Source organism: Rhinoderma darwinii, chromosome 2, assembly GCF_050947455.1.
Source record: "Rhinoderma darwinii isolate aRhiDar2 chromosome 2, aRhiDar2.hap1, whole genome shotgun sequence".
Taxonomy (NCBI): Eukaryota; Metazoa; Chordata; class Amphibia; order Anura; family Rhinodermatidae; genus Rhinoderma; species Rhinoderma darwinii.
In genome coordinates, this window is record NC_134688.1 from 421,204,699 (window position 1) to 421,221,352 (window position 16,654).

The following is a 16,654-nucleotide window of genomic DNA, read 5'->3' on the forward strand; positions in this document are numbered from 1 at the left end:
ACCAAAGAAAGGATTCAAGGCATATAAAGCACAGTGATATCCAACTGTATTTCAGAGGCATCCAATAGCACATGAAAATATTTCAGTCACGCAGGACAAAGCGTTGTAAATTTCTATGTGTTGCCGCTGGAATAATACGTTTGGATATCGCTTTATATGCCTTGGATCCTACATCTACCGGTCTGAAGAGAGTGTTACTCTAGAAACAAACGTTTGATGCAGTAATCTCCACAAGGCTCTATATCCGTCCACTGCCATAGAACAAATTATTACACAAAGCAAACCCGACCATCTAGCGGTTATATGATGAAACTCAGACCCTTAGGAGGGATCCACATGGGATTACAAGCATCCTGTGGATTCCTTCTGGTGGGTTTATTATTGGGCAGGAATTTTTTCCCGCCGGTTGCAGGGTAGACTGAAAGGTCTGCCTGGTGATGGCTGTCATTGGGCCACATCTATGGCCAATGTGACAGCTGGGCAAAATTAGGAGACCCAGCAACAGGTTAGGGATTGGGAGGGAGAGAAAGTCACCTGACGGTTAGGATAAAAGGTAGAAATATACTCAATATTTTGCATATTCCAGAAGGAGGAGTGACGCTGCCCCGACCTTCCTCCCTACTGTTCAATTTATTGTAATGAATAACTTGTCACTGCCTTTTTGCTGTGGTAAGTCGCTCAGTATTAGGCGTGGACATATTGATTTCTTGTAGGCTTGAGCTCATGGCTAAGCCAGGGTTAATGTTATGTTAATAGTTTTGGTTATTATTACATTTTAAATAGATGTTTTATAGGTTTAACTTTTATAAAAAGGACTGTGGCCAGAATTGTATCCACCATCCAGTTTGACATATCAGTCAATGCTTTATACTTTGATGTCACAACAAAATAAAGTTTAAGAGCCAAAACGGGTGAGTGCCGCATTTTCATTCCTCTCACTGTATGAGATCCTTAGGCCTCATGCACACGAACATATTTTTTTCCTCCCGTAAATACTGGCGTATATACGGGTCCTTTATCACACGTATTCGACTCGTATTCCGCCGGTATTTACGGACCCGTGCCCGTAAATACGGGTCCGGTGTCACCAGTATTCCACCCGTATTTACGGACCCGTTTTCTCTGCACTAATCGGCAGTCCCTTCTCTCTATCAGTGCTGGAAAGAGAGAAGGGGCAGCCCTTTCGGGCAGAGTTTCCGCAGTGATTGACAGTAAAAGAAGTTCATATGTACCGTTGTCTTGGTGACGCGTCCCTCTTTTGACATCCAGTCCGACCTCCCTGGATGACGCAGCAGTCCATGTGACCGCTGTAGCCGGTGATTGGCTGCAGCGGTCACATGGGATGAAATGTCATCCCGGGAGGCCGGACTGGAGGAAGAAGCAGGTAAGTTAACTTTTAATAATATTAACTCCAGCGGTAGTCACTGTCCCAGGTGCTGAAAGAATTACTGCCGATCAGTTAACTCTTTCAGCACCCTGGACAGTGACTATCCCCTGACGTCGCCTAGCAACGCTCCCGTAATTACGGGTGCACACACGTAGCCACCCATAAGTACGGGAGCCCCATAGTCTTCTATGTGCCTGCCCGTGCCGTTATTACGGCCTGAAATAGGACATGTTCTATATTTTTCAACGGCCCGGGCACCTTCCCGTAAGCAAACGGGAAGGTACCCATGGCCAATAGAAGTCTATGGGCCCGTAATTACAGGCGTTTTTACGTTCGTGTGCATGAGGCCTTAGACTGTTTTTCTCTATGCTGAGCACCGTCCAAAGTTGTTTGGCTAGGAACTCCTTTCCTCGTTTGCATTTGTCTATATGCTCCTTACTATAGAAACAACGAGTGGTGCCAACTTCTTTCTACCGTACTCGCTTTATACGTTTCCTTATTTTTGGATCCACTCCTGGATTAGACTTAGAATTTGCACATGCAGAGTTTGTGGCAGTATTCTGTGCCAAAAAGGGTGCCATTTAGAAACAGTGTGGCCAAAATGCTTTTCTTTTCCCTTATATTGCCAAACCAAAAAAGTTATTTGAAAGACATCATTCAGTAAGTCACGTATCTATGCGAGCAACTAGGATTCAAACCGTCTATTTATTTATTTTTTTTGTCTACTGACCGATGTCTTCAAGTTCACAAAGATAACGGTATATTCTAGGCTTTACATTTCCTAAACACATATTGGATTGGGGGTTGGTGCATAGATACCCTTTTAAAATTTATTTCTTAGCAGATAATGCCTATTCTTACCAGAAATAAGGCTCTTTTTATAGCCCTAAACAAACTGGTCATAAAAGATCCTACGAACAGCTTAAAGAGGCTCTGTCACCAGATTCTCAAATCCCTATCTCCTATTGCATGTGATCGGCGCTGCAATGTAGAGAACAGTAACGTTTGTTTTTTTTAAAAAAACGTTCATTTTTGGCCAAGTTATGAGCTATTTTATATATATATATGCAAATGAGGTTTGAAATGGACAACTGGGCGTTTTTTTTTTTTCGTTATGTCCAACTGGGCGTGTATTGTGTTTTTAACTGGGCGTGTTTACGTGTATGACGCTGACCAATCAGTGACCAGTCAGCTTCATACACTCCTCTCCATTCATTTACACAGCAGCGATGTGCAGCCGCATACACAGAGATTAACGTTAATAGTGTCCTGATAATGAATACACATGATCATCCAGCCTGGACATCATGTGTATTCAGAATCCTGACACTTCTGACTCTTTTCTTTGAGATTTCTAGCAAGGGAAACGAAATCTCGTTTACCTCCGTAATCTCGCGAGATTTCGCTTCCCTTGCCGGAGTCTCACAGAAAAGATTCAGAAGTGTCAGGATTCTGAATACACATGACGTCCAGGCTGGATGATCATGTGTATTCATTATCAGGACACTTGATTAACGTTAATCTCTGTGTATGTGGCTGCACATCGCTGCTGTGTAAATCAATGGAGATGAGTGTATGATGCTGACTGGTCACTGATTGGTCAGTGTCATACAGGTAAACACGCCCAGTTAAAAACACAATACACGCCCAGTTGGACATAACGGAAAAAAAACGCCCAGTTGTCCATTTCAAACCTCATTTGCATATATATATAAAATAGCTCATAACTTGGCCAAAAATGAACGTTTTAAAAAAAACAAAAAACTTTACTGTTATCTACATTGCAGCGCCGATCACATGCAATAGGAGATAGGGATTTGAGAATCTGGTGACAAAGCCTCTTTAATGTAGATAACACAGCATAGAAGACTTAAGCAATACTCACTAAGTTCTTCTGAAAGTTGTGGGAACTCGTAGATATGTTCACATGTATTTTTACTGCTGGGAATGCAAAACCCAAACTCAAAGTCAAAACTTTTTAAAAGCTGGTCACGAAAGTAATGCCTTTCAATCATTCGGAAGTTATTTATGGGCTTATCGCCAACTGTAAATTCGACTCTGGAAAAAAAAAAAGAAGTGAATTAAACTAAAAATAAATGAAACAACCTCCCTCTATACCGGTCCACTTAAATGTATTTCTTTGCAGGTGTGTATGTGTTGGGTTCTCTGTGGAAACACTGGGACGGAGAAAGCATTATAGAAGGTGCCCATCAGAGATCTTGAAAACTATGTGGAAAGAACATTAGAATATTGCATGACTTTATTGGGCAAAGAATAATCTTTAGTTGCTGAATCTGGAATAAACCTTTTAAGAAAACAGAATTGAACTTTAGAACAGTCAGTCCACATACCCAGCAACCCAAAAAGTCAATTTACTTGCTGTACTAAACGGATACAGGTTTCTTGCGGTTGTGCAATCCCTTAGATAGCACAGATCTGAATGTTACCATAGCCATTTATGGAAAGGTTCTGCCTGACAACTAGACCACAAACCACTAAACCGAGCTTGTGAAATAAGGTCTTAGACTTTTATTTCCAAGTCGGTCAGAAAATACTGTTTATACCCGATGTTAACACCTTAATGCTTAAAGTGGATCGGTCAGCTGAATATGCTGCCATATATAAAAGGGCAGAAAATTACAGCCACATGTCCGTACTCCTAGCAGCCAAAACTGCACAAAAAAGGTTTACGAAATGTAATAATTCATTTTACATTTATGATAATGTTTTTATTTTTCAGGAACAGTTTAGCCATTTTTAGTTGTATTTTCACAATTTGCTAGGTGTCTAGTTCAGAAAATATAAGGGCATAGGAATTTTATAATAATTCAGGTTATATTTGTGTCTGTCAAATGTGTGAAAATGGTCTTCGCAGCAAAAGGGTAAAATTCGTTGAAATTGTAACAATATGTATGTTTAACTAGGCCTTAAATAGGATTTGAACGTAAAAATTATCCTGTATTCGTAAAATTAGAGCAGTAGCCAAAGTGTTATTTATTAAGCTTGTTTTACTTACAGGAAAATTGCTATTTATCTGTATTGTTGCAGCGGCTATTTTAGAAAAAGTGACAACAGGAAGTGATGCCATATTGCACTTTTGCAACAATGGTCACCACAACAAAATAGAAAAAATACCATTACGTATATAAGCAAAAAAATTACCAAACTTTGACCATCATTTCTGATTTACTAATATATGTAAATTCTTAGCCCCAGCCGTAAAGCCCTAGTCTTCTTGTTTGAACATTTGTGTTACGGTATGCGTAACATTAGACTGTAAAAAAAATTAACATAAAATACGGTTCGTTGTATCTTACATTTAATTTGATGGATCAGATGTACGGGTCATCAGCTTAAAACGACTCTTTTATGCCACATGCACACGACCGTAATTTTTATCCATAATTATGGAAACCGTAATTACGGATGAAATTGCGGACCCATTCATTTCTATAGGCCATGGACACCTTTCCGTATATTTAGCTAGAAATGATCTGCAAAATATAGAACATATCCTATTGTCCGCAATTGCAGTACGGACTAGCCCATAGAAGTCCATGGGTGCTTACACAATTGTGGACGGCTACGGATGTGTATCCATAGCCGTCGGATGCGTATTTGCGGACAATAAAAACTATTACGGTTGTGTCCATGAGGCCTTATTTAGTTGTCTTTCACATAATAAAAGGTATGTTCACACATTTATCAAAAAAACATTTGAAAATACAGAGCGGTTTTCAATGGAAAACCGCTCCTGATTTTCAGAAGTTTTTCAAGCAACTAGCGTTTTTTACGCGCATTTTTTGAGCCGTTTTTCTATAGTCAATGAAAAAACGGCTCAAAAAGTGAGATGCACCTTTTTCACGGGCGTTTTTTTATATGGCCGTTTTTCAAAAGTCGACCTCGTAAAAAAAGACACCCTGTCGGAACAGATCGCCGTTTTCCACATTGAAATCAACAGATATTTGGAGGCGTTCTGCTTCCGATTTTTCGGCCGTTTAGAGCCCAAAAAACGTCAGAAAATAAGCCGTGTGAACATATCCTGGTACAGCAAAAAAAAGTAGTTTACTTACGTGGCTCCAACCTGACGCAGTCGCAGAAAAGCAGGTGTGAACTGATATCTTACAAATCTACCTGCGTTTGGGTCCACATCCTTTTTGTCCCCATGTTCCCGCTCTACAACATATAAAGCAACATATCTACATTTAGCAGTAAAAAAGAAAAAATTAAGGGAAATATATGAATGAAAATGCCAGAATGCTGAAACGAGAACTAAAGTGTTCCTAAATGTACAAAAACACAAACAAGTTTTAAAACCGGTTACCCCTTTGGCTCCCATCTGCATTGTTTAGCCCTTGCTCGGCTTTCTGAAATTATATTGTCCATATACACTTAAGCCAGAACGGAAAATGCTGATTGGGGCTGAAGGGGCACAGGACTCAGTTAGGGGCTTCTTCCCCTTGTTCAAGCCATCAATTAGGTCTTAGAGTTGAGCCCCTATTAGTATAAAATTATGCTATATACTAAAAGAAAAACAAAAAAAAAAACAAACATAAATAAATAAATAAATTAAAAAAAACACCACAACTTAGGAAAGCAAGTTTTCTTGCCATCTCTGAGTTATAGATAAAGGTTGCAAATTTGTATATACTATATATGAAGAAGCATCATGCGATTAAATATTAAAAAAACAAACACAAAAATACCTGCAAATGTTGTTCTGTCCTAGGATTCATGGAACCATGAAGCCAGGATGAACAGTGCAATCGATTTTTGAAAGACAGTGGAGTGCTGCAGAGCATGGAATATGGGTAGGACACAGAAAAAAAAGAAATCAAAAAGGTGGTGAATTTAAAGGGCTTGTCCAAGGCCAACTCAATTTTTACAAACAGCCCCCCCCCCCCACCCCCACCGAAGCTCTTCTAAAACAACTGAAAGTTGGCAATTGCTCTAGGACTGAGGTTTGTAAAAACTGAAGCAATCTTGGGCAAGCCCTTTAAATTGTAGAATGAATAGTTTTTCTATCATTAGTTGTGCTGCATCTGTATCAGCAATATATGATCCCCTGTCATAGCTCTAGGTTTCTTCCACCGGGTCATGCAGCTTTTTCCAAAATAAGAAATTGTGTAGCATATACAACGCAATACAAAATTATTTTGAACTGTCCAGGGGTCTTTCAAAATAGCCATCACTCTAATTTGCTTCTATCAAGCAGAACTTTCTATCCGTGCTTTCTATTTATATCACTCACCAGATGCCGGTGGCTTTGTGATCTCAAATAGGACGGTTCCAGACTCCATATCACGGATTTTAAATCTGGTGAAGTCTATCTTGTAAATGTTCTCTTCTGGAGTGCATAAGTAATCTGAAAATCGAAAGAAAGAGCCATTATTCATGTTTTTTGTGGACTATAATGAGATTTCTTTACAACTGATCGTGAAAACCAGAGCACAAATAAATATAACATTTTTACCCAGTAAGACCTCCTTTTCAAACACTTATTTCTGGATTCAAAAACGCCATGCTATTAAGCATTTTCTTTTAATGGTGCTTTATTTAGTATAGATGTAGGGGGGACGGACACCTATACCTAGAGCATGCTGTATTTCAATAAAAACGCCACTGACCCCAAGAACTCATAACAAAAACGCACCAAAACATTGTGTATGTAGGCAGTCTCCGATTTTACTATAGGCTTTAAACTAACATTATATATTTGGATTTTTTTCTCTTTTTTTTGCTCCTAAAAGTCTAAGGCTTCATTCACATCTGCATCGGGGTTCCGTCAGGGGAACCCATAAACGGAAACCATAGCTGTCCGTTAGCATTACCATTGATTTCAATGGTAACGCATCCACGGCTATTGGTTTCCGTTCCGTAAGGTTTCTGGGTTTTTCTTGTGGAATCAATAGCGTAGTCGACTGCGCTATTGATTCCATAAAAAAAAAAAAAACAGAAACCTTACGGAATGGAGACAAATGGAATCCATTAGTAACGGAAGCGTTACCACTGAAATCAATGGTAATGCTAACGGACAGCTATGGTTTCCGTTCGTGGGTTCCCCTGACTGAAAGGTCTGACGGAATCCACCAAGAGAACCCCGACACAGTTGTAAATGAAGCCTAAACTGGTCACAAAAAAATTATATATATATATATATGATTAAGCTAAAAATCTTGACTAATTTGCTACAGAATGATATCACACAACAAAAGCCATTGAAAAAGGTAGTTAAAGTTTCTTGACACAGTATTTAAGGTGTTAAAGGATAAAAGATGGCTATAGCCGTACACAATTAATGCATTTCAAATAGTGTCTGATATCCATTGCAGACAAAAAGAAATGGTTTCCATTTAAGCAAAGAAACGAAGGCCTCACTCTTTTTACAAACATATTGTTTCCCATGGACACGTGTATACATATTTATATCTTTCACCTTACGATTGCTATAGAAAACCATTATAGGATTAAGGAAGAGGAGGCCATCTAGTAGTTATTTGTACATTTATTTTTTTTAATGTAAGAAGAATAAAATATTACATTAAATAAGATCAGTGTATGACCCGTAGGGGGTGCTCTCTTCTGTAACTCCCACTCAATTTCAGAGTTTGCTCGGACACATCTCTATTGAGTACAGGAAACCAACCATTATTATTCTCGGGATCAGGAGGAGATGCAACCTAACAAACACACTTAGGACATAAAATATTTAAATATTTTATCATGATAGCCATGAATAGCAGAAATAGAATAGGTGGAAAACGCTTCAGAAAGGGAGAATCAAAATTAACGGAATTTAATAAATTCAACTTTAAACTTCTGTGCTGAAATGTGCAAATTAAGGGAATTACATTTTTTCCCAAGAGTACAGGGGTACTTCAGTAGTAAACATGGCACCTACGCTCATTGTTATTTGTAATGCTGATTGACTAAAACCGCACTACTGTTAAGCAGCTTTGTAGCCTCATTAAAATGACATTCCTAAAATAGAAATGGATTACGCGTTGCCAGGATTCCGCAGTAGTCGGTCAGTTTTTTTTCCTAAAAATGCGGGTGACTAGCCTCTACTATACCTGCCTAACCCTTATATCTATGTATCGTTTTTCACTGAAGGAAAAAAACAACATCCATCATTCAGTACATACAGAAATCAGACAGAAATCGACTCTCACCACCTATCCACAGATGGGTGCCAGCGGTGGGGCCCCCAGCAATCAGACAATTATCACCTTTCCTATGGAAAAAACAAAAAACCTCCAGCAGTCACTGATTTAGCAATATAACCGACCCCTCTTGTGCTGGTTTTAAAGTTCTACTGGGCTGAGGAGACAAATTATAAAAAAAAATAAAAAAGTTCTGCTTGGTCAGGCCCTAGTACAAAAAGGATTGAGGAACCGTGCTCTAAGCTATGAACCCAAGTGGTACAGCACTTGGAAGAATACAAAAGGTTTCTTTGTAGCACCCAGACCACCACCAATACTGCAAAATGTCTAAAGGAGATGTAAGAAAAATGCACAAAAGTAAGAAAAACTGCCGATGCAGAGTAGACCGATTTTGTTGGGGAGACTGATAAACATTCAGAGTCTTCAGACAGAGAAAGGTTAACTATAGGCTACTGGAGGGCGAGGTGGGTGCCACTTTCCCCAACAAACCTTTTTCTTACTCATATTTAGCTTTTTTAGTTTTCATTTAAAGAGGCTCCGTCACCAGATTTTCAAACCCCTATCTCGTATTGCAGCAGATCGGCGCTGCAATGTAGATTCGACAGCATCATACACTTCTATTCACAACGCCCAGCTAGTAAAACAAGTAAAAACGCCCATATGTACATACACAATACACGCCCACTTGTACATAACTTTAAACACGCCCACTTGTACTTAAGAAAGGCTCATTTGCATAAATATAAAAATGCTCATAACTTGGCCAAAAATGCTTGTTTAAAAAAAACAAAAACGTTACTGTTCTCTACATTGCAGCGCCGATCTGCTGCAATACGAGATAGGGGTTTGAAAATCTGGTGACAGAGCCTCTTTAACAAGATGCGCTACACAGGTCAATTCTGCAGAGGCTGATGTGTACATCTCATCCGAAAGATGTATATATATCCCTCTGCTCTTATTCTTTGTCCCCTGATAAACTGCATGTAAAACAAATTGCCGGCCCTTACAGACCCCAAGATAAACACGGAGAAGGACCATATAGTACTTCCTTTGTTCTAAAGCACTCCGCACTTTCTGTAACTCAATTTTCAAAGGAGAGGGCCGCGTGCACTGAACTTTATGGAGAGCACGACAGGTAGGAATCGGCAAACGGGGGGGGGGGGGGGGAGCAGACCTCTGGTCTCCAGATAGGCGAGGGTGCCTGAGGTGACACTTGCACCTATCAGGAATGTATGGCGTATCCATAGCCATAAAAGTTTTGAAGGGAATAAATACCCCTTTAATTGTTTATTGCACCATCTTTAAATTGTGCAATCGGACAACGTGACCCCCTTAGAGGGGAGAAAGATGTGATCCCCGGCTACAGAATGAGTTGCAGGTTTCTTGTAGCTTGCTAAAATAAAGTAATAAAGTAAGAGAGACCAATGAGGCAAGGGACCAGAGTAGGGGGCAGTGAAACAAATAGCAAAAATGGCAAGACTCATCAACCAAGGTTTTGGGCTATTCCACCTGCCAACTTCTGAAGGCTGAACACAACTAAGACCCCATGCACATGACCGTAGTCTTCATACATCCGCAAATACGGATCCATAGTCATCCGCAACTTATCCGCAACGTCCGTAAATAGCCCATAGTGCATCCATCTATACGGATATGCAAAAAAAAAAAAAAAAGACAGAGGCTGCAAATGATATCAAAAACATGTCCCAACCCCTTAAAAATGTCATATGATCGCTCTGGCGCCATTTTCACTGGTATTTGTGCTTTGTGAGACCGCTGTTGGATTCCTCTGCTGATATAGCTTTGGTTTCTGCCGTTTTTCGTTGCAAGGATGTCGTACGCACATGCGGATCACGCTCTTCCGGACTGGCTCGTCCCTCGGTGAGTTGGACAGTAAGTTATGCTGGGAGAAGAACCGTTGAAGAGGAGGTGGTACGGAGTTCACCCCATTGTCTCCCAAAGGCCCAGGAAGGGGCATTTCCACACCCTGTACGCTGACCTACGGCAGCACCCGAAAAAGTTTTACAAATTCTGCCGCATGTCAATTGCAAGCTTTGACAGTCTGCGGTCGTAGCTATGTCCCGGAATCACCTACCATGACACCACGATGCATCTCTCCGGAGGAACGGCTCATGGGTCACCCTCAGGTTCGAACACCTGTCCCCTGTGCTCATTGCCACCATGTCATCCTGCTACAGCTAGTATAACCGTAGTTGTCCCCTGTGCCCATTGCTGCCATATCACCCTGGTACCGCTATAAGTAATTTATTTCATTTTTTTTTTTTAAACAGATTCATGGCAACAGGGAACTCATTTGCATCACTGCATTTTGAGTTTTTGCTTGGTTCCTCCACCATTTCTCAGATAATCCATCTGACCTGCAAAGCCATCTGAGAGCGTCGGTGAGGTCAGATCCCAAGGCACAAGATTGGCTTCGAATTGCAGACGGCTTCTACCAATCTGCACAATTTCCCAATTGTGTTGGCGTGCTGGATGGAAAATACATTTGTGTGAAGAAGCCGCCTCACTCAGGGTCCCTATATTTCAATTACAAGCAGTTTTTTCTCAGTGGTGCGGTTGGCCTTGGCTGACAGCGACTACTGATTTTGTTATTGTTGATATGGGGGCCTAGAGGAGCTCTTCGGATGCTGGCATCTTCAGGGCTTCCAGAATGGGCGAACGGCTTCAGTCCAACCAGCTCGCACTTCTAGAAACTGGACGACTGCCTGAATCTACCGCTTCTCCTGCCCCATTCGTCATCGTGGCAGATGAAGGTTTTGGACTCTTTCCCCCACCACCACCCTCAATGTGCTGCAGCCATTCCCCAGATGGGGTTTGGATGAAAGAAGGCATATTTTTAATTACCGGCTCACTTGTGCGAGATGGTACGTGGCGTGTGCCTTCGGGACTCTGAGCAGCAATTAGCGGGTATTCCAGAGCCCTCTTCAAATGGATCCACAGACCGTGATGCTAGTTATCGAAGCCGGGGTCATTCTACACAATTTCTGCAGGATTCATGCGTTTGCGCTTGACATTGACCTGGGGCAGTTTCCTCCAACTTCGACCATCCCTGTGGACAACAACCTGCATGGAAGACCCAGAGCAGCTGAATGGATGACCCAGAAATTCTATGTGTACTTTGTGTCCTCTGCTTGGGCGGTTCCTTGGCAGATGGATGCAATCTACGGCGGTAGATCGTTGGATATGGACAGTTGTCATTCCTTTGTTGGCTCTGGACGGTTTCTTTTGTTATCTAGTTAGTTGTTCCTGGTTTGAGTTATTAATTAGGGACTCGCAGGACAACGAAGACCCTTGACGTGGGTTGCTAGCTTATATATTTCTGCAAAAATATATATTTTTTCATATGGATAAAAAGGTAGTGTGTGCAGAAACACATACCAATACATTACATGTTATAGGACAACTATTGTTTAAATAAAATGGGGAATACAGCAAGGCTGAATTCACACAGGCCGGGCACACAGCGTATCCACTCTGTATGCCGCAGGGCTTATTGAGCCGAAAACCGCACCAAACTGCAGTGCATTTTTGACTGGAATGTCCACTGCGGGAAAACTTCTGCGCTGCTAGAAGTCGGGCCCCCTGGGATGACGTTTAAATCGAGAGGGAATGCCGCTACAGCTTGTGATTGACTGCAAAGGGCACATGGGCTGAAACGTCATCCCAGTAGACTGGCCTGGAGGAAGAAACAGACTTTTGGCAAAGTAGAATTTATTTTTAAAACATTTCGGAGATGCATTTTTTTTGCGGCAAAATTGCTGTGATTACGCCGCAGACAACTGCCATTTGTTGCGGCTTTTTCATACCCATTGAATTCAAATGGGGAAGCCCTACAACAAATTAGCAGAGTTTACTCAAATACATGACATGTTGCGAAAAAAAATCTGCAATGCACGACAACTTCTGCGTGGTTTTTCTGCACAGTATTTATGCAGTGTGCAGATGAGATTTGTTCACATCTCATCCACTTTGCAGATACTGTATTATATTGTTGGTTTTACACAACGAATTCCTTTGAGGAAAACCTGCAGTATTTTCGCAATGCGTGAACATACCCTAAAAGAAACACGAAGCTGAAATTACCTGGTAAATAAAATTCACGCACACTCCAAAATGTATGTTTAATTTAAAAAAATTTACTGTGTAGTGTACTGTTCAAGTCTACATACTATGGGCGTTGCTAGGGTCTTAAAACATCAGGGGCACAAGCCCCGAGACATATATTTGCAATTTCGACCCCTATAGCTACCCCACTGAACGTGGCATTCCCCCCCACCCCCAGGGACCTGGGGCACCTGTCTGAAGATCCCAGGTTTGGGCTCCGAAGGCCCGGTACTAGCAACGCCCCTGCTACTTACATTAATGGGGTTTTCCGGAAGCAATTCACTCATTTCTATTTCACTGCACATATAAAAATAACATAATTTGTAATATACTTCCGTTTTGATTTAATCTTCTAACACCTGATTCCAGCACTGGTCACGTGATGTGTCTCTAGTAACAAAATCCTCACTTCCGGCGCTAGTCCATCCATGATCTGAGTTCCGTTTTCCGGCTGGCTCAATGTACGGGTACGTCATTCCTGATGTCACTGTACACTGAGGGAAGTGGTGGACCGGATACTCTCTTTCTTCTGATAGTTTCCAGTCTGCTGCTGGGGGAGAGAAACACGGCTAGACTCCAAGCATGCGTGGTATCTACACTAGCAGGGTTTACCACGCATGCCCACTCATGGCTATCACAGCACCTGCGTGTCATTTTCTCCCCCTAGCAGCAGACCGGAAACTATCAGAAGAAAATCAGATGTCAGGAGCCAGTTGCTAGTAGCGCTCTCACAAGGACTCCGGCGCTGGGGTTCGGGGATTCCACAGAGTCCCGGATCTGAGCCTTATATTAGCGCTTTGCCCGGGACTAAAGCTCTGGGGAAGCCTGTGACAACACCATCCATATATGGACAGTGATGTCAGGGGATTCCACAGAGTCCTGGATCAGAGCCTAAACTAGCGCTCTGCCCGTGTGTTTGGTACAACACTGATATGTTGCAGGTTTATCGTTCGCGCTCTCGGATCTAATAAGAGCAGTAAACTGGCAACGGAGATTGTTTATAGCTGGGTGTAGTAGGCGTGATGAGTCCCTGCTGCCGGCGCATTGCATGCTGGGACACAAGCGGTGCATGCTGGCAACTGTAAGACCGGAAGAGCAAGACAACTAACACACGGAGGTAAACAAGACTCTCAATGTAAACAAAAGAGAATAATGGTCAATTAAAAAATAAAAATGTAGATAACGATATTCAGGGGGAATTAATAGATAAATTAAGCAGCGTTTCAGTGATTAAAAAGAAAAAAAAAAAGTATTGGAAAACCCCTTTAAGCATACAGTACACAACCATACATTCCACATACAACGCACGTACCCATACAGTCCACATATCCATACCTTCAACATAAAGCTAATGTGCCTATTTATTACACATGAATAGAAAAGAAAAAAAAACACAATTCTTTTTTTCAAACAACTTTTTTAATAACACAAAATAAAAATAAAATTGCATAACTGTACATAAAAAAAATTAATTACAAGTCTACAAAGCCCTGTGACGAAGGGCCAGGAACATCCGGCTGGGTGTTCCCCTCCCTGCCCTTGATGGTAGGTGCAGGGGCCAGCAGAGTAGTGGCTGGGGGCATTAAACATGACCTGATCCTGCATAAATAGCGGCTGATGGTTGATCACCCCGATAATGTGAGGAACGGGTAGGCGTTGATGGTGCCATGGAGGATGTTTGCATAACCTGCCTGATATGATGGAACGCTATGGCATTGCAGAGTTTGGTTTGCAGGTTTGGACATGAAAACATCTAGGACGCCTAAAATAGCAGTTTCACAACGGAGCACTCGCCTTTAATTCATGGCCATATTTATTTCAAAACTATCCTCAACGGCGTCCTCGTTTCTGTTTTGAAGATGGGCCAGCACCTGGGCATAGATCATTGCCAGTTCTTCTTGCTGTGCTGGCTACTCCTTCAGGCTGTGGGGATGTATCTGATGTTCCTGCAGATGGAGACTCAATTAAAGTCATAACAGAGTCATCATCCTGCAGATTATCTTTTGTTCTATGATTACAAACATAATTGAAAAAAAAAAACGAGAAAAAAAAAAAAAACACCTCACTAGCAGCACACCTAGCAACATCACATTTGGTGACGGATAGAGGTATGCCATGTCCAACAGGTATCTGGGGGGACGTAGCAAACGCTTTAAAAATGTTTTGTTTTTTTTTTAAATGACATGATATAAATTGCGGCCCAATCTCCATCACATCTCTTACAAACCAGAGTTATTGCATGTACATACAAGGCTTCTTTTTTGATTGCCCATCCCCGCTCCGGCCCTTCACCAGTAGTTCCCTTTGGTGCTGGTCGCAGCAGGTGTTCCAACGTAACTGCATTGCTCACTGTGAAGAGAAAAAAAAAAGGAGAAAAATTAATTTTAGAATGTTAAAAATTATATATATTTTGAAGTGGGGGGGAGGGGGAGCATTTGGGAGGGTAACTTACATAAAACTTTTTCCGCTCCTTTTGGGTCGCCGATTCCCATTCCTCCTCATGGAGCTACATTACTATCTATTGTCCATGGCTGCTCCGTCAGGATTGTGTCCTTATATTCCTCCCTGCATTTATCCCAGATGACAGGGTGTTCTTCAATATTCAGGATGAGGGTCTGTACTTATAATTTGGTCAGAGACATATTTCCAGCGGAGTTTTCAAAATCGCACTTCTGGCTCTGGCCTGCCGTCGCATAGCAACGCTTCCGTAATTACAGATTGTCTATGGATGCACATCCGTAGCCATCTGTAATTATGGAAGCACCCATAGACTTCTATGGGGACTCTGTGCCGTAATTACGGACAAAAATAAATAAAAAGGACATGTTCTATAATTTGCGGATCATATTTACGGCACGTACAGCCATCCGTAAATATATGGAAAGGTGTTAGTGACCCATAAAAATTAACGGGTCTCCAATTTCATCCGTAATTACAGATAAAAGCTACGGTCGTCTGCATGGGGCCTAAGGTGAAGTGAAGTGGACAGGATGCTCCAGACTGCTTAGGATTTCTGAAAACTTGCACCCATCGCTGTTCCACAACTGGACCGTGAATAAGACCAGTACCAGTTGCACTGAAGGCATTGTCAAAAATATTTTAATTATCTTTATATGTGTGAACCTAAAAGTGCTATAGACAGTTGTCACTGGAGCTCACAGATCTGCTAACAACAGCCTACAGGGGGGGATGAGTATTCTATTCTAAGGCTTCGGCCACATGACCTAATGACCTTGTAATCAGCTGATACAAGGGCTGACATGACAAAACCCAAAACCACTTGTTGTCCATTTTAACTAAATATATATGTTGAGATAAGTTGCTTGGAACTCTATGTTTTACCATATGTGGTATGTATATGTGTACGCATGAGGGTAACACCTTCTCTCTCTCTTCATTATAAATAAAGATGCATCTGCCCCCCATGGCAGAGACTGTTTTGAACACCAACCCATGCGTGTCATTGTGTCTCTGGCCGGCCACTCTCTGAACCTCCAGGAGAGAGAAGATCACCAATTTGAAACTCATAGACAAATGCAGAAAATGTCCGAAGTTAACTGACATACTAAATTCTGCAGCGACAGCAGTGAGGGCACTGCCACATGGACAGCAGTAAAGCAGGGTCAATTAAAATGATACACAAACCTATTTAAGTCCTCTTGGAATGTATGTGTGGACAATTTCTATTCTTTTCTTCAATAGGACAAAATTTATCAGGAACTTGACGAAAAATGCAATGATCAATAATATATTGCAAATACTTTCCATACACAGACTCAGCAAATCCCAGAAGACCAAGCAGTGTGTTTTTAGAAATCATGTCTGATCCGTGAACTATTTTTGTCAAATTCCCAACGGACTTACGGGGGGGCGGTGCAAACGCATTTGGGATTCATATTATACTCAGCACACAAAGTGAAGCAGATTTTTGTAGCAAAAGTCCCCTTTACTCTTTCATTTAATAACTCATCATATATAT

The 16,654-nt window shown here is 41.5% G+C and overlaps 1 protein-coding gene across 3 annotated transcripts in view; it reads right to left on the minus strand.

The window, feature by feature from the left end:
• Positions 1–16,654, minus strand: part of UNC119 (unc-119 lipid binding chaperone) — a 51,413-nt gene that overhangs the window by 3,087 nt on the left and 31,672 nt on the right. For all 3 annotated transcript variants that reach the window (XM_075854263.1, XM_075854264.1, XM_075854265.1), the window contains 3 exons: positions 6,639–6,752; positions 5,461–5,563; positions 3,273–3,445 (listed from right to left, as the gene is read on the minus strand). In XM_075854263.1, coding sequence (XP_075710378.1) covers positions 3,273–3,445; positions 5,461–5,563; positions 6,639–6,752 — 390 coding nt within the window. The remainder of the gene's footprint in view (positions 1–3,272; positions 3,446–5,460; positions 5,564–6,638; positions 6,753–16,654) is intronic.